This window comes from Neovison vison, chromosome 3 (assembly GCF_020171115.1).
Source record: "Neovison vison isolate M4711 chromosome 3, ASM_NN_V1, whole genome shotgun sequence".
NCBI classification, from domain to species: Eukaryota; Metazoa; Chordata; class Mammalia; order Carnivora; family Mustelidae; genus Neogale; species Neogale vison.
Genome location: NC_058093.1, coordinates 219,277,039 through 219,298,812, shown reverse-complemented (window position 1 = coordinate 219,298,812; position 21,774 = coordinate 219,277,039). Strand labels below are relative to the sequence as shown.

The 21,774-nt window shown below is 49.6% G+C and overlaps 1 protein-coding gene across 7 annotated transcripts in view; it reads right to left on the bottom strand.

The window, feature by feature from the left end:
- Nucleotides 1-21,774, bottom strand: part of AP1B1 (adaptor related protein complex 1 subunit beta 1) — a 51,663-nt gene that overhangs the window by 14,572 nt on the left and 15,317 nt on the right. For all 7 annotated transcript variants that reach the window (XM_044243971.1, XM_044243972.1, XM_044243973.1 and 4 more), the window contains exons 2-12: nucleotides 20,352-20,414; nucleotides 17,268-17,373; nucleotides 14,632-14,767; nucleotides 13,632-13,877; nucleotides 12,248-12,438; nucleotides 11,248-11,469; nucleotides 8,516-8,636; nucleotides 7,964-8,059; nucleotides 6,640-6,755; nucleotides 6,126-6,291; nucleotides 410-508 (exon numbers count right to left, since the gene is read on the bottom strand). In XM_044243971.1, coding sequence (XP_044099906.1) covers nucleotides 410-508; nucleotides 6,126-6,291; nucleotides 6,640-6,755; nucleotides 7,964-8,059; nucleotides 8,516-8,636; nucleotides 11,248-11,469; nucleotides 12,248-12,438; nucleotides 13,632-13,877; nucleotides 14,632-14,767; nucleotides 17,268-17,373; nucleotides 20,352-20,388 — 1,536 coding nt within the window. In that variant the 5' untranslated portion in view covers nucleotides 20,389-20,414. The remainder of the gene's footprint in view (nucleotides 1-409; nucleotides 509-6,125; nucleotides 6,292-6,639; nucleotides 6,756-7,963; nucleotides 8,060-8,515; nucleotides 8,637-11,247; nucleotides 11,470-12,247; nucleotides 12,439-13,631; nucleotides 13,878-14,631; nucleotides 14,768-17,267; nucleotides 17,374-20,351; nucleotides 20,415-21,774) is intronic.

Sequence of the window (21,774 nt, the reverse complement as noted above, 5' to 3'; positions counted from 1 at the left end):
AACACTGATCCTGAGCAGTCCCATTAACCTGTCCCTAAACATGGCCTGACCCCTTGATTTCCTCCCCTAGCTCAGTGTTAAACAGGGGATTCCCACTTCTGTCCCCAATCCTCGCTCCACTCCAAAATTTGTCTTCCCTGTCCTACAAACCCTCTGGTTCTCCTGGACCTCCCTCCCCTCTCTTGTTTGCAGTCTGTCTTGACTTCCTCACCTGACCCACTCCATCTTGATTTATTTGTGACTGAGCTCCCTGAGCAGGGGTCCTGGATTACTCTAGGGCCAACCCCTCTAGTGATGCCAGCCTCAGGGGAAGAACCTTGGCACCAAGGTCTGGCTGGCTCCTTAGACCACAGCGCCCCCTGTGGAGTGAGACCTGCACTGGGCGCAGCAGAGAGGCTGGGGCACTGACCTGAGTGGCCAAGCTGAGGACCTGCTGCACCAGCTCCTGGGTCTCTGTCGGCTTCTTCAGAAAGAGTTTCACGATGGCTGTTAGCAGCTGTAGCTGGACCTGCGGGAAGACAGAAAGGTGACAAGGAACAAGTAGCGAGGACTTCATGTGCAGATGGAAGGACACCAAATGAGGGCCTCAAAGACAGAGAAGGGTATTTTTCAGAGGCCCTGGAAACTGAGAGCAGCTTTCCCAGGTTTGGAGTTGGCCACAGAGCACAGACTAAGGCCAGGGGGTTGTCACAGTAGTGCTGAATAGCCTGGACCTTGGCATTACCATTCAGGAAGGAGATGGCCACTGCTATCTGGCAACCCTACCCTAGGGTCCCACGAACCTGTCAGAGCTCCCAGACCCACAGTGCCTTAAGGAGTTCGCAGCTTAAAAAGGTAACATGTGTAGCTGGTGTGCTTCTTAGAGAAACCATCTGTCAACAAGCAGAGATGATACCACTGACGGACTGGGCCAGGAGGGCCCACAGAGTCAGCCTGTCATTAAGGAGCAGGGTGTCTACCAGAAGGTGAGAACCAACCCGGCCCAGCCCTCTCTCAGCTCTCACCCTGCTGCTGCTGCCTTCACCTGATCATGCTCTCAACCTGGCCAACCTCTTCTCACCCTTTGGAGGTCATGCTGCCCCAGCACCCCCACGCTTCTGCAGCTTCCTGCACTCCCTCATCAGCACTCCCCCACACTATTGGAATGCTTTCCAGCCACCAGCCTGTCCTATGGACAGAGATCATGCCTATCACAGTTGTATCCCTGGTTATTGCTCTATCAGTGTCTCGCGCACAGCAGGCACTTAAGAAAAACTTGCTAGCTCAAAAAACATCTCTTGAAAGAACAATTCTCTGCACATAGTCCTTCCTTAGCCACATCTCATTTCTGCCAGTCCCGAGATAAGAGGGCAGCCTGAGGCTCCTGAGCCAGGGCTGTGCCAGGGACAGGCCTGTGGCAGGAGGGAGGGAACAGAGCTGATAGCACCTTCCGGTTGTGGTTGGCAAAATGGAGGGTACACAGAATGGGCTAATAGCAGGTGGCAGGACGGAGGAGACGTGATCCATTTCTGGGATTAAGCAATCCAGAGTCCTTGTCATTTGGTTACACATGGGCCAACAGAAGAGGAGCGGTGGGGTTGGCAGTTGTCAAAGCAGGAGGCAGCCCAGAGACTGGCTTCTTGAACCTGGCTACAGCCCCTAGCCAGGTAGTCCAGGGGAAGCCATTTATCCTCATTTGGTGGGGAGAAGGGTGGCCTGCTTCAGGGGGTTCTTGTGAGCTCACAAAACTGCAATTTATGACTGCTTTGAAGCTAGAGTTATATCACACCTCATTTGAATGTGACTCTGGACAAGTCCTACAACTTCTCTGAGTCTGCTTCCTCACCTATAGTGTTAGTGTAAACTCCTGACAGTATTGATAGAAGAGCCCATGAGATAAGGAATGTAAACAACCTATCGTATACTTTGCTCAATACACAACACCTGTCACCGTGGTCATCAACATCATTGCAGCCAGCACGCAGGGATTTTTACCAAGTTCTCCTCAGCCCAGGTCAGCTGGCTGCCTGACATCATTCGTCACTGTCAGGTCTGCTACACTGCCTAGGAACTCTGACCACTAGCCTGAGGCCTCCCAGCCTCACTAACACGCTGACACCCCACGTCAGCCTGCATGTTCAGGACAACCATCCTGCCATCCAGACAGGGGCAAGACGCAGGCTGGACTGACATACCACCCCAGGTAAGACTTTCTGAGCTCCCTGTCCATGGCTAAAGAGGCCTAGGAGCCCAGGACAAGGGGGCTCAAAGAGATAATCTAAAATAAGCTCCCTGGGGTGTCTGTGGGGCTCAGTTGGTTGAGCATACAACTCTTGATCTTGGCTCTGGTCTTGATCTCCAGGTTGTAAATTCAAGCCCCGTGTTTGGCTCCACGCCCAATAAATGTAATAATAAACATATACAAAAAATTAACTGAAATGGGGCACCTGGATGGCTCAGTGGGTCAAAGCCTCTGCCCTCAGCTCAGGTCAGGATCCCAGAGTCCTGGGATCGAGCCCTGCATCGGGCTCTCTGCTCAGCAGGAAGCCTGCTTCCCCCACCACTCTCTGCCTACCTCTCTGCCTATGTGTGATCTCTGTCAAATCAATAAAATATTTTTAAAAATTTAATTAAAATATAAATAAATATAATAAATTAAATAAGTTCCCAAACTGCAAAGCACTAAACAAGTATGCTTATAAAAACTCCTTATGGTGTTGTGCACCCAGGAAGCGAAGGCAACTGGCCACTTAATTAAAAGTGCCATCACCACCACCCAGCCACACTGGAGTGCCCAGTCTATACACATCATCCAATCAGCTTTGCAGCAACCCTGCACTGGAGAAGAAGAAACTGGTTTGGCAAGTTTAACTTGCTCCAGGCCACCCAAAGTGGGGGTAGGGGAGGAGCATAGATTAGATTCCTTTCCCCAACCCAGGCTCCAGTTCTAGCTTCCCTTGCTGACTTCTCTAAGCCTGAGCTCTCCAGCAGACTTTGCCCAACAGGGAAGGGGCTACAAAAGATCTACTTTAGTTTTGCAGAAACACCCCCCAGAGGACATTCTCTGTACTAATCCCAGGCAGGACTTGATGGTGGGGGGCAGAAGGGATCCCAAGTCAGACTGCTTCTCTCCAAGACTAGCAAGTGAGGAGGCTAGTATGCTGAAAGTAAAAGCAGCCCAGGGCAGGCTAATAGTAGACTTGGCAGGTGGCAGTGGGAGTGGGTGATGGTAGGAGTTAAGACTATTATTCTGTGATGGACATCTGTTGTTTTTGCCCATCTAGCATCTAGTCTGTCTTCTGGTTAAGAGAAATACTGGCTTTCCTTCAGAGAATCATCCTCCTCTCTGACTGATGGAGACTGGGAGAGGAGTCTGATAAACCTGGCCAATTGGAATCATGGCGACTGGCACAGGCTGATGCAAACAGGCCTGGACCGCTGCTGGAACTACCAGGGGGAAGGGAGTTAAGGAAGTCACCGTGCTATTATAGGTCATAGCCTGGAACCACTGACACCAAATAGGCCCTAATTCTGGGAGTCTTCCTAAAGGAGAAACCACCCCGGGGAGACACACACAGCCCTGCTGCCGCCATCTGGGCATCCTCATCCAAGAATGCCGGAAGAAAACACACTCCCGGAACTTACCAGCTACAGGAAAGCAGTAGGTCCTCAGGGGTTTGTTGCCTGGACTAGTTTACTTTTTAAAAAAAAATTTTTTTAAAAACATATTTGTTTGATAGACAGAATAAGCAGGGGGAACTACAGAGGGAGAGGAAGAAGCAGGCTCCCCATGGAGCAAGGAGCTCGATGCAGGGCTCAATCCCAGGACCCGGGGATCATGACCTGAGCTGAAGGCAGACCTTAATGACTGAGCCACCCAGGCGCCCCATGGACCAGTTTACTTTTAAACCAATTCTGATCAACACCAATACTACCACTCACGAGTGCTTATCACGGCCTGGGTGCCCAATAAGGACATTGCACAAAGCATTCTATATAACTTGCAGAGCAAGAGGATCAGGCACAGTCTTATGAACCTCATTTTATAATTGAGGAAACTGCGGCTCAGAGAGGCAGAGAATTCGTGTACAACCACAGAGCCAAGAAGGGACAAAAGAAGGGTTTGGAGACTGGGATCTCCTATTCCAAGCTCATGCTCTGACCCAACAGAACACACTCCCCCGTTGGGCAGCAAAGATTTCGGTGCTTACAAACACATTTAAAAGCTCTCTTGCATGAGCAGACAGTGCCTGGTTCACAAAAAAGGGGATACACATGAAAAGATGCTCAACTCCACTCAACAGAAATGCAAACAGAACCAACCAAGGTACACCTTATTGTTCACCAGACTGGCAAAAACAGTCTGTGAACATATGAGGTTGACAAGAAAGTAAGGGGAGGGCTATGCTACCTCTGAGATTGGACTATAAACCACAACAGTCCCTACACCAAAGGAAATGGGGAACAGCTTCCCATGTCTCCAGTGCATAGTCCCCTTCACCAGAAAGAATTTATCTCACAACTGATCCCCCAGCTACTCACACATGCGACCTACATACATTATTCATAGCAGTATTGATTAAAAGAGCAGAAGACTAACACCTACATAACCATCAGGGGAGACTGGTTAAATAAACATGGCACTATGCAGCCGTGAAGCATCCTATCAGTTAGTAACAACAGCACCTTCAGATACATTCTTAAGGGAAAAAGGCACGGTGCTGTACAATTTGAATGTGTACAGTGCGCTACCAGTAGTGTTTATTTTTAAGTAATCTCTACACTTAACGATGGGCTCAAACTCACAGCCTCGAGATCCAAAGTCACATGCTGTACCGACAGAGCCAGCCACGTGCCCCACAGTTCAAGAAATGGGATGCCTGGGTAGCTCAGTTGGTTCAATGTCTGACTCTTGAATTCAGCTCAGGTCTCGATTTCAGGGTCACAAGTTCAAACCCCACACTGGGTTCCATGCCACCCGTGGAGACCACTTATTTATATAAATAAATAAATAAATAGATAGATAGATAGATAGATAGATAGGCGACATATACACGGTGGACCCTCATTATCTGCAGAGCCTGTATTTGGAATGTACCTAGTTCCTATAACGTACTTGTAACACCAAAATCAATGTTTGGGGAGCTTTCGTGATCTTTCACAACAAAGTGTAGAAGAGTGAAAAGTTCAAGCTGCCCGAGGTACATATTCCCAGCGGAGGTCAAAGGAGGTGATGCTCTGCCTTGTTGCTTCTGCCCTCATACCATAAACAAGTGTCCTCTTCACAATCTATTTACCTGCCACATCTTTCACGTTCTGCTTTTTGTTGATGATTCACTGTTAATGACAGACCCTGCCCCAAGGGTCAGGCTGAAGTGCTGGCTAGCGAACACTAGCGTGAGGAGGTGATGGGCCTTATGAAGAAAGTAATGTTGTTAGAGAAGCTTTGTGTAGGCGTGAGTTGTAGCGCTGGTGGCCATGAGTTCAATGTGAATGAATCAATAATATGTATTAAATAAGAAACACACAAAAAACAAGATAATGTATCGATTAACAAAAAAGTTGTGATCAGAGGCTTGTAGGAACAATGGTTTAATACTCGCTAATTCAGCGTTTGCAGTGACTTCATAGAAAATAATTATCACAAATAACGAGAACCAACTATATACGTGTATGTTTACTTGCATGTAGGGGATGTGTATTCTTAGACCGTCCCTGGAAGTATCCCCAAGAAACCAATAAATGACACTGATAATCTTTGTGAGTGGAACTGGGCCACCAGGAGACTGGTAGGAAGGAGACGTTTCACCATATACTTGTTCATATTTTTTCAATTTTGAACTAATTGAATGTCTTACTTATCCAAAGATAAATATGAAATGAAAGCTGGAAATTTCTGCCTACCTTCAGTGTCCACCATCACAGACTGTCCCCAGAGAACCCCATAGCTAATGCAGGGTGAGAGGAAAAGGGGCCACCCCTGTCAGCCCCACTATGTGTCCACACTGTCAGTGCTATATCATGAAGGGCTGGGCCTGAGGCCTGCTGGCTGAGGGGAGGGTTTCAGGGTGGGATGGACTGCACCAGTACCAAACTGCCAGTCACGACCCACACCCTGGCCCAAGTCGCCCCACCTGGTGGCTCACCTGGGTGCTCTCATCATGGAAGCCCTCCAGGAAGCTCTCCAGCAGCTCGTCGGCGTTGTCAATTCGCTCGGCGTACTCGCCCACAATCCAAATCATGGCGGCCCGGGCCTCAGGCTCATCCAGGGAGTCCAGGTTCTCACACAGTGTGGCGATCACACTCTCATACCTAAGAGACGAGCACACAGCCAGCACATGAGCAGGAAGGAGCCCAGGCAACCCAGAAGAGGCCCAGCAGGCGCCGAGAGAGACAGGAAGCTGCCCCACAAGATCCTGAGAGGGTGGTGAGTAATGGGATTTGAGTTTATCTGTTACATTTTAGTGCTTATTTAGTTTGGGGAGTGGAGGAGGGGTGATTCAAGAGAAGTAAGAAAAAACAATAGGTTTCTTCTGAGAATGCCATTTGTGGCAGAGAAATCAAGAGAAAAAGGAGAGGTTCTTTGTTGCTTTTCTTCCCCCCACATGCCTGTCCCCAGCAGAGCCACATCACCCTCACGCTGGAGGGATGGGCACATACTTGTTGGGGTACTTGCGGAAGATGTCCTTGATGACCACAATGGCTTCCTGGACCACGTAGTTGACCTTGGTCTGGATGAGATCGAGCAGCGTGCTCACACAGCGCTCTGCAGATTGCTGTGGGAAGAGGAATGTGGGCAAGGGCCTTGCAACCACTTCCAAGAGAACTTCTTCTTTTTTTTTTTTTTTAAAGATTTTATTTATTTATTTGACAGACAGAGATCACAAGTAGGCAGAGAGGCAGGCAGAGAGAGAGAGAGGAGGAAGCAGGCTCCCTGCTGAGCAGAGAACCCGATGCGGGGTTCGATCCCAGGACCCTGGGATCATGACCTGAGCCGAAGGCAGAGGCTTTAACCCACTGAGCCACCCAGGCGCCTCTCCAAGAGAACTTCTGATGACCATGTTTTGGCCAAGGACTCAGTCATGTCTTGCCCCCTTCCTTGCCACAGAGGGTAAACAAGAGAACACTCTCCCCAGATAACAAGTGAGAGAATGAGTACAAAAGGACAGCCTGGGGATGGCAGAGACGCAGAGAGACAGAATTAGACCAAGAAGGCCAGTAGAGCTCCTGAGAGTGGGGAGGGTATCTGAAGTGCCTCCAGGCCAAGCCTTGAGGGCAGTGACTGTGCTTCAGCCCAGCACCAACTCACTTCTACTAGTTTCCCAAAATGGGTTCCTATGACCAAAACCAGAAAGTCTCTACTTGGACCACCACTCCCCACCCCTTATTCCAGTATGCTGCACTAAGGCCCTTGCGGGAGAGATTCTCAGGATGCCATCATAAGGGGAAAATGCCTCAAGGGGCTGGGCTGGGGTGACCAGCTGTCCGAGGATCTCCCAGTCCTCAATGGACTAACTTAAAGTTAGCTCAATGGTCAAGGAATGTCACCATAGGTAGGGAATAGGAGGGATGAAATGCCAGGACACAGGGGTCTGGACAGCCTTGGGAGCTTGGGCAAAAGGGCATATGGACAGCTAAATCATGATTACTGCTAAAATGTTCAGCAGGCAGAGAACCCTGCTCCAAAACTCCATGAAGTGAAAGCTAAGTCTACCAGGGCCACCAGCAGCTAGGGCTGCGGGAAAACCCATGGTTACAGGTGGGTTTTTTCATCTGCAACAACTTGAAGGCCTAAAGGTGATCACAGAGAGAAAAGGAACCCAATCATCTGCAAAATGGGTGCCTTGGGGCCTCCAGCAGTAACTCTCAGGCCTTCCTGAATCAGGAGTAGCTGGCATATTCTGCTAGAATCAGACTGGTTTCCTGGTTTCAGCTTCCTTTCCCTCCCTCTCCCCCTACAGAGGACAGAGTCCCAGAGCCTCACCTCCACCTTGATGGCACAGCGCCCAATGGCTCGCACAGCCTTCCGTACGAAGTCCACATCCACCTCTGTTGCATACTCTTTCAGCTCCGCCAGGACCTGTGGCCCAAACAGAGAAGATGGGGTTGGGGAGGAGTGGATCTCCCAGGGTAACCAACATGCTGGGACAATGGGTACGCACGGACCCCTAAAAGGTGGGATTCTTCCTCCTGCTCGAGGAAGAAGGGCCAAGGGAAGGAGAGAGCTATCAGATGCCCCAAGAGGAAAGCGGGGAAGAACTAGTTGGCAGGACTGGACAACCTCTGTTTAGGCTGTGCTAGCTAGCACGGCCTCCTAACTATTACTTTTCAGTGGATGGATAATAAGTAATAGTTGGGAAAACAAAGGCTTTAATCATAAAAATACCAGTTAAGATTGTTGAGTGCTTGCTTACAGAGCCCTGTGCTAAGTGCTCGTCATGAGATGCAATGTCAGTCCGCTCAGAGATCACAGCTTGGTGGTGGTGTTGCTGCCCAACACCAAAGCTCACAGCCCTGGCTACAGCCCTCTGCTGACCTGGGCGATGTTGGCCTGGGAGGCCAGACGGATCATGATGTCCAGCTTCTCCAGCTTCACGTAGATGGGGTCATTGTATTTCACAAAGAAGACCTTCATTTCGTGCTTCAGGATCTCAGGCCTGGTGGCAAGATAAGATTGTCCAAAGAGCAAAAATCAAAGCATAAGCCCTGTGAGAAAACCCCAAATTACTGGGGCATTTCTGGGGTCTAAAGTAGATCCTGACACCTGTGAAGGCAATCACTACCATGGCTGCATGATCCTGTGTGAGGGTCCACGGACTTGCCATCGTATGTCCAACCATATCCCAGGATGGGAAGAGAGAATATGAGCAAGACAGTGTTCATATTTGAGAGGGAGCAGGCAGCAGGCGACGGGCATGAGAATCAGACCTCCATAGTCCCAGCTTTTGACCTTGGGCCTCTGCTTCCTCACTCATGCAATTAGAATGACACCACGTAGGAAGTGTTACCACTGCAGGCCTCAGTCTCCAGTCTTAGAAAGGCCTGGCATCTGGAACTCTGTTTTTGGGAGTGTTCTCACTGTTCCCTAAATGATAAAGGTGGCTAACTATGCCTAGACTCCTTGTATGATCTATGTTGAGTACCTGCTTTCCTTCTAGGAGTCTGAAATTCTGGAAGGTGTGATCAGTCCCCAGTAAAAACCCAGGGTACGGAGAGTCTCTAATAGGCATCCCTGGACAGAAAAATTACACACATGTTGTTGCACCTTGCTGCTCGGGGATGACTGCACTCTGTGTGACCCCCTTCATGGGAGGACGGTCCATAAGGAAGCCTGTACATGGATTCCTCGACTCTACCTGTGTTACTACAGCCATACTAAATCTAAGCCGTGAAAACGATATGCTGACTCCCACGAGCCCTTCTAGTGAATCTCTGAGCGTGGGGTCATCCCAGAGATCCCAACAGGTGTCTACATCACACGGCTGTCGTGAGAGTTAGACGGGAAGCAGCTATCAGGATCGAGGCTTGTCTCAGGGAAGGCACCTGCTGTGTGGCGCTGTCACCAGTGTTGCTGCTCTTCCCTCGACTGGTACCGTCCACCGATTTTCTTAGATGAGGAAAGCAGATGGTGGAGGGCCTTGCACCAGGTCACACATTTAGTGCTAATAAGGATGGAATCGAGAGTCACCACCCTCAACTCCTACTTCTCTGCCCTTTCTAGAACTGAAGAAAGGAAAAGAATGAGGGTAGGCGGTGAGGAGGGGAGAAGACACAGCAGAGAAAAAGGAGAGATCCTACTTGGGCAGGACTCAGTGCTGCTGTGCAAACTGCAGGGAGGTCCCGGCAAAGCAAGGAGCCTTTGCTGTGCCTGGTTGGGGAGACAAGGTCCCAAGCCGGGGGGCGGGGGAGACATGGTTTCTGCAATCAGGACCTGGAAAAAGCTGCCCAACTATGTGGGGACTGGGCCAGATGGTGCCTGAGCAACACGGTCAACTTCTTAAGAGATTTGCCATGTTAAATATAGCACAGGGAGCCCTTCACACTGATCGGGATCTACAGGTCACTACACCTTATTAAATCCCACCCACAACTACGAATGAATCCCTCGTCTCATGGCTCTGCTTAGGCACTCAAAAAGCTTTCCCAAATTTACCTCCCAAACCTTCACAACTGCTAGGACTCCACTGAAACTTCTGGGCCCCCAGGAGTGCCCTAAGAGCTGGAATGATGCTACAAGGACAGGGAGAAGTGCCGTCTTCCAAGAAAGAATGTCTACAAGAGACCCTGTTCTCTGCACCCAGCAAGGAGGAGTTGGCTGCTGAGTGAGCCATCTGACCAAAAAGGCTGGGAGGAAAACTCCAGAGACCAGCCCCACTGTTTGCTGGACTTCCGGAGAACCCCTCCTATCCTGGGCCCCTCAGACTGACACTGCTTTTTTTCAACTCTACCTATCCTGGGTATCAGGCACCTTCTCTTAGGAGCAGTGGCTTAGAGCTGTGACTGTTCCCATGGGGCCAGTGGAAATGGGCTTCCTCCTTTTTATTTTTTTTAAAGTAGGGTCTATGCCCAGTGTGGAGCCCAATGTGGGGCTTGAACTCACAACCCTGAGATTAAGACCTGAACTGAGATCAAGCATCAGATGCTTAACTGACTTATCTACCCAGGCGCCGCTGGATATGGGCATTTGACTCTCACATACCCCTCCTCAGGCCCAAGGCCAATGAGAAGTCTGCTGCATCTCACCACTCTGGAGTCCTCTGACCTCAGAGAATTTGATTAATGCTATAGCCTCTGTCCTGAGGAAAAATATACACACAGAATCTTACACCCTGCTTCAGGAGGTTCTGTGGACTGTGGAGCCATCCCTTGTTTGCGGTTAAGCAGCACCACGCTGCTCTTGACCTCATCTGCTACCTCGACAGGCTAAGCCACAGTTTCTCACCCTCAGCACTACTGACAGTTTGGGCAGGGTGGTCCCTGGGGGTGAAAGCTGTCCTGCACGCTGTAGGACATTGGGCAGCACCCTTGGCCTCTGCCCATGAGGTGCCAATAGCACCCCCAAAGTCAGACAACCAAAAATGTCTCCAGATATTTCCAAATGTCCCCCGGGGGACAAAGCTGCCTGTGGTTAAGACTTCAGGGTTAAGCTCCTGAGACTCCCTACACAGCGACAGGTCACTTTCCCTTTAGTGTCCTGCTCCCAGAAGGAGCCATCCCTCCTCCCCGCCACACCAGGGGCACTGTGCGTGCATGTGGCAGTCCGGGTACCTTTTCTGCACAATGAGGTTGATGTTGCGCAGGGCCACGTACTGCAGCTCTGGCTCGGCCGACAGCAGCGTGACCAGGGGTGGGGCCAGTTTCTTGAGCAGCGTGCCATAGTAGTCCAGGTCCTTGGACAACATCTCCATGAACTTCATCAGCACCTTCACAGCAGAGAGCACCACAGCAGAGTTCGCGTGGGAGAGCCTGGGGGTGACCCGCTCGCAGATGCTGGGGTCCATTCCAAAACGGAAAACAGGAGAGAAAGACAAGGGCAACACCCTGGTTTTAGTTACTGAGAAAGCATGTTTTCTGTAAGAGATTCTGATTCTGGTGCTTGCTAATTGACCCCAACAGGTTAAAACCACTCTAAGTCTCAGTTTTCTCATCTAGAAGACGGAGATGACGGTGGCATCTTCCCAGGGTTACATGAGACAATGTATACAAAGCCCTAAGCACCATGTACAGTAGTTAATAAATACTGGGTCAGTGTTAAGGCCCTCCCCCACCTCCCCCACACTGGAAGGGCATTCAAAAGGGGCAAGGTATTATGTTGGTTATGACCAAAGGTCAGGGAGTCCCAGCCGGGTGACCTGCATGAGTTCATCCGCCTTCTAAACCAGTCTTTCCTTACCTGTAAAATGCGGGCAATGATGGGGCAGCTTTCACAGAGGTGCTTTAAGGAGCATCTAATGGATAGGAAGCACTCGGCAGAGCCCCAGCCACCCAGGAAGAATCCAACGAATGGTGACTCTGGTGCTATCCACCTCCTTTACTCAGCCCAAGGTGACTGGGGTCTCTGTCAACAACCAGATCGGACTCTGGCTTCTGTTCTGTCTGTACCATGCTGAGCAGAAAGGTGACTGCCTGGCTCTGGCTTCCCTTGAGGATGGTCTGTGGGGCAAGGCCCTGGCAAAGGGCCCAGCAGAGGTCTGAGGCTCAGCTCATGGCTGGAGCTCTGCAAGGACCAGGTTCCACTAGGTTGGCAAGCAAGGAGCAGCCTGCTCACCTCTGGGCCTCCCGGTCATCCTTGGGTGTATAGTTGGCTAGGCAGTCGAGGATGAAGATCTGGCCCCACTCGGTGCACTCGTTCAGGGCTGTCAGCAGCTTATTAATGGACTGTGGGTTCAGATCAAGCAGGTTGCTGCTGGGGTGAGACTCAGCGATCTCTGAGAGGGCAGCCACTGCGTTTGCCACCACCTGTTTGAGAGGGTGGAAGGGATATAGGCTGGGGGTGTTGCTCGGGCCAAGGGACATTGGGACTAATCATGCTGGCAGGTCAGAGGTTGAATATCCTGAAATGACAGGACCCAACGGGTAGGGCCTGCAGCATGGAGACCCACTCTGAGCATTCACCCTACTAACTCAGCTGTAAACCAGAATGGATGTTAAGGACCCCTTCCCCAGTAGGGGAGGGAAAAAAAAGAGGGCAAACAAAAGAAAGATCCAGCTCCAAATGCCTGGCAACAGAAAATATTCCTAGCTACCCAACACATAGCCCCTGCCTACTGGCTACAAGAGCTCACTTCAGGGAGTGTCAAGTGTGCTTCTTGGAGCTAGAAGATTCTTGCAGAGCTCTGCAGGCCACGGGAACAGATGGGGGCTGGAGTCCAGAGGGGATGTCAGGTGAAGCCTTGGGCACTCCAGCCATTTCTACCAGAGCAGCTGTTTTTATGTGTGTTCTGCAGGGTTTTCAACTTTTCCCTGTAACAGACAGTGCTCCAATGGCCAATCTTGTATTGGCCACTCAGGGTCCTGTGTAGTCAGAGTTTCCATAGGACAGAGTGGGATGGCTGGGCTGAGGGGTCTGTGCATTTCACTTTAAACAGAGGCTGGTGAATTGCCCTCCAAACTGCTATTACGTGAAAAAAGAGGGGCTCCCCTCCCAGCGACATCCTGAGGCCCTGCCCTCCAGGCTATGCTACTTCAAAGGTGACCCTCTACAACCCTGCAACCCCAAAGATGTGAGGAGAGGGAAAAGTACCTCACATTCAGAGCCCGCCAATGGACAGTGACAATGACAGTGACTGGAAAGGGAAGGAGCACACTAGTCTTGGTTGTATGCCCACTGTGTTACCTTCACAGCTTAAGCCTCACTCCTGCCAGTCACGGAGTTAGATCCATCTTACTAATGAAAAAAAGAGGGCTCTGGAAGGTTAGGCAGCCCACCAAAGGAAATATAGTTCATGTTAGAGAGAGCACAAAGGGGAGAATCCAGTTCTAACTCCCTCCAAAGATGGTGCCCGAACCACCATAGGCACGAGGACAATTAGCCCACCCAGCAAGGCTCTGACTTCCAGGAACTGGGGAGTGCCTGGTGGAGGAGGAAGCCAAGGTATTCCCAAGCAACCCAGGAGGTGGTGGAAGTGGTATGGTGGGTGGCAACGGCTTACCATGGGGTTCGAGTCAGAGATGAGGTCTTTAAGGGTGTCCAGGAAGCCCTGGTCCTCTACCAGCTGGGCATTGATGTCATGCAGCTTGGCGACACAAACAGCTGCTGTTTTGCGCACGTACGGGTCCTCATCCTTGAGGCACTTCCGGAGTGGCTCACACAGGTACTCTGTGATCTTGTCAACGCGGATGCAGCCCATGGTCCGCACAGCCAGGGCCCGGATCAGGGGATTGGGATCCTCACAATCCTGAGGGGAACGAGCCATTGGCCAGGGGCAGGGGCAGGCTCAGCAATATCAGACGGCCCACCAAATGTGGCCGACAGCACCCAAAGTGCCATGTATAGGCATCTAGCATTTGCTAGATGATGTGCTGGGGCTTTGTGTATTGTTGACTCTAATTCTCACAGCAGGCATACAGTACTGTTCCTGTTTTGCAGGGTGAAGCAGCCAAGGCCCCAGGGAGACTGGGAGCTCACCCAGTCACAGAGCAGAGCCATGATTCAAACCCACATCCATCCGGCACCATAACCCACAGAACCCCTCATGTGCCTGTATCTGAGCATCGACAGGGCGAGGGGAGCTAGGAAAGTTCTAAAGGTACACAGAACTGACCATTCAAGTAGCTGTTTGCACCTTAATCTGGATGGAAAACACAGAAAGGGGCACAGTCTAGAAGGCGAACATAGCAGCTCTCAGATTCTTGCTCAATCCTGTCCTGGCAAAGGATGCAGGACAATGGTGCATCCCAGGGGGGACATGGGGATCAATACAGGCCTTAGGCTACATCACTCAGAATGAGTTAGCAGGGTCTGTAGCAACTGATTTTCTAAGACAGTGGGAGCCCTCTACTGGAGGACTAGGAGGCCCTCAGCCTGGGAGTCAGAGGGACTGGAAAGGAGCCCAAGTGCTTTTACTCAGGGCCATAGTCTCCCACCCCGAGACAGAGGAAAGATGGAGCAGTGAACACCCACGCCCTTCCTCCGACCAAGCTCCTATTCACCTTCACAAAGGTGTTGACAGCCATGATGGCCATGTCGGGTTGACTCTTGGCATAGTTCATCAAATACAAGTACACCAGCTTCTTCAGCTCCAGGTTGTCTGTCTGCATACAGTTCACCACGTCGGGGAAGAGGGCACTGGAAAATCAAAATGGCATAAGTGTAGGTAAGGCTGAAGAAAGGAAGAAGATTTTTCAGAGAGCTAATGGGTGGTTTGGGGGTAAAGTGGGGAAATAGGGACAGTGGATGGGAGAGAGGGGAAAAAAAATAACAGGACTTCCTAGTAAAAGGGAAGACACCAGCTATGCTGTTACCAAGAACACTTATGGGTAGCAATGGAACCCAAAAAGTGACTTGAAAAGTAAAGTCCTGGGTGCCTGGGTGGCTCAGTGGGTTAAGCCGCTGCCTTCGGCTCAGGTCATGATCCCAGGGTCCTGAGATCAAGTCCCGCATCGGGCTCTCTGCTGAGCGGAGAGCCTGCTTTCCTCTCTCTCTCTCTCTCTCTGCCTGCCTCTCTGCCTACTTGTGATCTCTGCCTGTCAAATAAATAAATAAAATCTTTAAAAAAAAAAAAAAAGAAAGAAAAGTAAAGTCCTCCATTCTTTTTACAGAGTTCATTCATATACAACTCTACAGCCCATCAGACCTGGCTCAAACCCAGCTCTGCCGCCTGCTAACTATATGAAATTGGGGAAATTCCTTCATCCACCACCATGTCTCAGTTTGCTCACCTGCAGGAATGGTGCAGCAAAACCCCATTACACAGGGCCCTTGTGATAATTAAAGAAGACAATATATTTCAGGTATCTGGTCCCTCAGCTGCCCACTAAAAACTAGCCCAGCATGCAAAGAGCATGTACTATATAGCTGGGCTTAGCACTAAGGGTTTTATATGCATGATCTCAATTAACAGCCCCAAGAAGCCAGTGTGTTATCCTCATTTTACAGAAAACAATACTGAGACTCATAAATGTCAAATAACTTGCCTGAGGAGCCAGGTCTGACTCTAAAACCTGTGCTCATGACTGCTGTTATTCTGGGTGGAACCCTTCCCAACATGGAACCCCAGAGTCCCAAGACCGTTGAGATGTGAAATATGCTTAGAGGTCAATTTTCTCTCTCTGGAATCTTCACCTCCCCTCTCAAGTCTTGTGACTTAATGGTTGAAGACATGGTAAAAGAGACTCAAGAGGTCAAAGTGAGCTCCCTGGGCTCCCTTAGGAAGGAACCCAGTTGATGCTGACATTGATGCATCACCTTAGAAGATGAAGAACCAGGAAGAAAGGGGTGGGGGGAGGAGGGACCGCTGATGGGCCTGCCACACCAGCACAAGTTCACTTGAGACAGAAGAATAAAGATGCTTCCTCTGTGAGGTGACAGTGGTGTTCTATTTGAAGAAGAGTGGCTTCGTCCGGGAAGGATGTGACTTGGGAGGAGGCCCAGTTCTCCAGCAGATGCCTGATCCTTTTGCCACTCTGTCTACAGCAGGTCTCTCTGCAGAACTGTCTCTGCTATGGTGCTGTCAGGAGGTCCCTTGCTGAGGTGGCAACAGGACAGGGCAATCCATGGAGAAGTCTGGAGAAATACGACCCAGATGAGGAGCTGCCCCACATCAGCGCCCAGGCCTATGAGGCATGGCTGGGCACCATGCAGGCACAGAGGAGGGGGTATGCATGGAAACACCTTGGATTTTGATTTCAGAAGGGCTGGGCTTGCGTCCTAGTTCTGCTATGAACGACGTGACTGGGGGCAGTCCCTATATCCCTTCTTTATCTGGTTTCTCTGGCAGTAAACACATTCTTACGTACAATGTGGGAATTGTAAGGAACTGAAAAACATATCTGAAAGTTTTCTGCATACTCTCAAATACTATGCAACTGTTAGGTTGTTACAAAATCTAGTCCCTGTCACCGGGGACTTAATGACATGGTGGACAGGTGAACACAAGTACACATCAGAAAAGGACAGTCTAGAATTAGTGCCAGATGACAGGAACACAGAACAAATGCTGCACACTCAGGGAAGTGGGCTGGAGTGACGAGGGAAGGCAACAAGGAGACCTTGAATGGGTTTTCAGAGATGGGAAACAAGCTTGTAAACGGAAAAGGGAAAAGGGACAGTCTACACAGGGGAAGAGCGTGAGCAATGGAGAAGTGGCATGCTACCCATCAGCTGCTCTGGCGGTCAGATGTAAACCAGAGGCTGTGAACTGGTGACAGATCCGATGAATCCCATCCGCAGATGTGTGTCAGTGTCACTGCAATGTTTGTTTAATATCATCTAGCAATCTTAAAAATAAGATTCAAAATGAAAAAATCTAGATTTCTTATTCTTTTAAAAAGCCACACCTGCTCATACTGGGTTTGTTTTCCCCAGCTGGCAGCAAACCTCTAGAATTTCTGACAGGGTTCCTGCCTTTTTGACTTTGCCCACTTCACTACTCACTCCGCTGCCCTGAACCCCAGCAGCATCTGAGCACAGGACCCCTGTGTAAACGAAACCTTCTGAGTGGAAAGGCGGCTTGCGAAGGGAGCCATAGCAAGGGGAGACACGGGTGCCTAGAGATACCGTCAAGGAGCGATGTGAACTAGACCCATGCTACAGAGCCCCGCCTGCCACCAGGCCTGCACCTGCACACCTGACATCTTTGCCCACGGTCATTGATGCAATCACTTTCTTTACCGCCTCCTTCTTCTTCTCCTTCTTGTCACTGTTGAGCTCTGCCTTCAGCTCGAAGATCTCCCCTAAAAAAGGAGGCAGGCATGAGTGATCACCCCCACCCTGCCAGAGGGCCATTCCCAGTCCCCAAATTCCAGAAGAATGGGAGGGGAGGGGCAGGTAAAGACACCCTGTGCTGCCAGCTGAGGCCGTGTTAGATCCTTGGCCTCAGTGACAGAGGCAGCAGAGGGGGACAGCTCTGAGGAAGGCAGTGTGGAGGCCGTGCTGGACTGAACAGAGGGAACTACAGAAGCAAAAAAGATTCTGAGGCAGATAAAAAGTGTGAGAACAGGTCCTGCTCAGCAAGCAGTTACAAACTTTCAGAGGAAAGCAAAATTCTCCTCAGCTACCACCCTCACCCGAAGCCCTCAAGGAGGTGTGTGATGGAATCTGGCAACTGAAGATGTGAAGGGAGAGGGTAGGATTTGCTCGATTCCCACACTTGGCTTTTCCTGTTTTCCTAGAACCCCCCAGTTAAAACAGCACACTCAGGGTTTCACTTCCTGAGCCACAAGTGGTTGCTCAGCTCTGAAAATGGGAATTCAGCTACCCCACGAGGGCCTGAGCACGTAATATGCTTTTCTTAAGAACTTGATGATCTGGAAAAAACAAATGAGAAAATAGGGTTGTTCAGGGCCCAGATAACCCCAATGACAGGTTACAAGGGCAGACTTTGGAATGAGACAGGCCTCCTGCCCTCAAAACAGGAGCCGCCAGGATTTTTGAGCCTTTTTCTAAGGCAGGTGCCACACCTTCCCCCATTTCTCATTTCATCCTCATGACAACTCGGCATTTCCTCCCATTTTACAGATGAACAAATGGAGGCTGTGACTTGCCCAAGGACACACTGCTAGTAGCAGGTAGGGCCAAGACTCAAATTCACATCTGCCAGCTTCAAAGCCCATATGCTCGTGCCAATCAAGGATATCACTTTGCTTCTCTGAAGCGGTTTCATCTGTACTCTCTCTACTTTAACTGGGGCAATGAATTCTCTCATTTAACACTCAGTTGTAAAATGCTCATCTCAGTGCCTGGCACTCAGTGGCCTGCATTAAAGGTGACCGCTACTATCATTAATTTGCCATGGGACCCTTGGCTTGGATTACTCTTTTACAGAAAGGGTCCTAAACTTCCCTCTGAAGTTATTTGGGGTGGGAATAAAGCAAAGACTGTCATGTAGGGGGGAAGTGCTGAGGAAGTTCTAGACGGATTTACAGTGAGAAAAAGAAAACTTGCAGGTTTTTATCATGACTGAACAATGTGTCAGGAAAGAACTTGAGATGACAGAGAGCAAACAAAGTTAATTAAGAACAATCACACGGTACGGCCCAGGGCAAGGCCACCATGAGGATATTGCTCAGCAGAGCAAAGAGGAATCTGCAGACCTTGCAGTTCAGACTCTTGACTTCTGCAGGACTAGAGGAACATATGCCCTTCCCCTCCAAGAGACTGAGGGAGCCATGTTTCCCTGATGCAGGATCTAACAGACCATGATGACTTTGACCCTAGATCCTGTTGCAGGGCTTTGCTCGAAGTGTTTGGTCACATTCAATATAACAACTATCAATTGATGGAGTCACTTCAGTTCTAAGAAGACTGATGAGGTAAACCTGGGACCTGCCTGTTTCCAAAATGTCTCTTTCCTCGAATGGGCCCCAAATCAAATCATTCACCAAGCCTACCTCCTCAATCTCATATAAAGCATCCGATCTACTCTACCCACAATGCTACACCCTACCCCACCCCTCTCCCTAGCTCAGACACCATCATCTCTCTTGGGAGCTGTGGTACTGGTCCCTTTGCCTCCCCCCAATCTTCACCCTCTTCAATTCTTTACTAGAAACTGCCTTGGATTTTCTCTTGCTTAAAACCATCACTGATGTCTGATTTGGACTCAGGCATCCCTCTATATTCTCCTCAAAAGAAAACTCACAAAAACCCCACCACTGACACCTCAACTCACTTAGCACTAGGTTCACCCTCTCCAGTCCTGTACTCTCCAACTCTCCTTCTATCACACTCTTCAGTAACTTGTGCCCAGGTGTCTTCCTTTCCGTGGGCATACCCTGGGCAGAGTAAGTGCTCTGCTCCCCTTTCTACCCTTCCCTCTTAACAAGCTAGCTCCATCCAAGGTCCGCCCATGGCCCCCTGCGCTTCCCTTACCATAGCACCCACCACCTTTAGTGTGATTACTATTTAATAGACTGTCTTCTCTGCTTAACTGCAAGAAAGCTGGAACAATAAAGATGTGCTCAATAAGGGGAAGAGGAGATTGCAGGTCCTGGCTCAGCTGCCTCAACAGCCTCTTTTCATCTGGTCAGCAGGCATGTGTTGATCTCACTTGGAAGGAAGAAAGGATGGAGGGAGGGAAGGAGGGAGGGCCCGTCAGGAAGACACTTGACAGGGTTAAAGCACATTCATCAGCCACTACAACCACCTCTACTTCTCAGAAAGCAGAAACAACCACAATGCCCTACAACAGAAGACAAGCTGAGCAAATTTCAGTGCATCAACTCAGCAGACTAACACTGAGTAGTTACAACTGTGGGGAAATGTTTAAGATAATGTCAAATGAAAAACAGGATATAAATTCTGACTCTGACCATGTAAAACATGTCCCTGTGGATAAAGACCAGAGACACACACACACACACACACACACACACACACACATCACTGTGGGGTTACTGAAAGGATTGTGTGCTTTCTTTCCTCCAGGAAAAAACATTTAAAAAGTTAGGCCATTCAGAACAAAAGGGGGCTTCCTCCCTCTCCATTTGGAGCTAATGTTCTTCCCTTCCTGAGTTCTAAAAAGTAGTAGTCAATTTCTTATACCATCAACTCTTCAATGTTCTGGATCCACAAGGTTAAAGATGCTCTGCGTAATTCCGTTACTTGCTCCCAGGCTGCCACCCCTGCCCCCAAAGCCCATCCTGGCAGGGAGAAGGCAGAAGGATAGAGCCAGGAAAGGGTAGGACAGGACCCACAATGAAACAAAGAGTACCTTTCTTGGTCGTGGTGAAATACTTTGAGTCAGTCATTTTGGTCCCTTATCTGTGGCCGGACTCTGCAAGACAAAAGAGAGGGGTGACTTTCTGTTGTGTCAGCTCCATTTTCAGTCACGGAGCACAGGACGAAGGCAGGATCCAGCACACACGTGGTATGGGAAGATAGCTTCTTATCTCTCTATGGGGCAAATGAGCTGTTAAATAATAGGATCAGCTTTTGGAAGGTAATTCTGAGGGATCCACCAAATTTTTGAATGTGCATATCCTTTGACCCAGCAGTTCTACTTGTAGGAGTCTCTCCCACAGAAATACCGGCACAGATGGTAGGGTTTTCCTACAGCACTGTCCATACAATACACTATCGGAAATAACTTTAATGCCCATTAATAATGGGGCACCTGGGTGGCTCAGTCAGTTGAGTGTGTGCCTTCGGCTTGGGTCATGATCCCAGGGTCCTGGAATGCAGCCCTGCATCGGGCTCCCTGCTCCACAGGAAGTCTGCTTCTCCCCCTCTGTCTATCGCTCCCCCTGCTTGTGATCTGTCAAATGGATAAATAAAGTCTTGGGAATGGCTAGATATAAATAATGAATAAATAAGGGAATGGCTAGATACTCTGCATCTGTGTGCTTACCCCACCCACCACTGTTCTAAGTGCTTCGTGCGAGTTACCCCATTACAGCCTCATCGCAGCCTCACGGAAGTACTATCGTTACCCCCATATAGTCAAATGAGCTTGGAAAAGGCCAAATTTGGAAAGCCAGGGAGGTTTCTTCTCTCCCCAACTTTTCCAAACTTTTCTAATAGCGATATGCACTATTCCTCTCTAGAGAAGGCTAGAATCCATCTACATACTGTAGACTCTATAGCATTCCCCAAATCTAACTGGCCAGTTTCCTCAAAGCATCTCTCAGGACATCTCCCAGTGCAAAAGTCACAGTGTGAAGTGCTATTCTAAGGCAACAGAACAAAGAAAGTACCAAGGCCCCCTCATTCATTCACCGTTTACAGAGCATCCACTATGTACCTTCAGTAGTTCCTCTTGACCAACTGATGAAAGATTAAAGAAGCTCCACAGGGGCCGAGTACCCCGGATACATGGCAGAGGCTCCAGGGGTAGTTCTTACATTTAAGAAGTTATCACTTACTGGGACACCTGGGTGTCTATGTTGTTAAGCATCTGCCTTTGGCGCAGGTCATGATCCCAGGGTCCTGGGATCTGCTCCTCCCTCTCCCTCTGCCTGCCACTCTGCCTACTTGTTCTATCTCTCTGTCAAATAAATAAATAAAATCTTTTTAAAAAAGTTACACTTACTGAGTCCCTATTACAGCCAAAAGGTTTATAAACGTTATTTCATTTAATCCCACTAATCAGGTGGCTGGTTTGAAGAATATTTTACAGACGAGGAAACTGAGGCTCA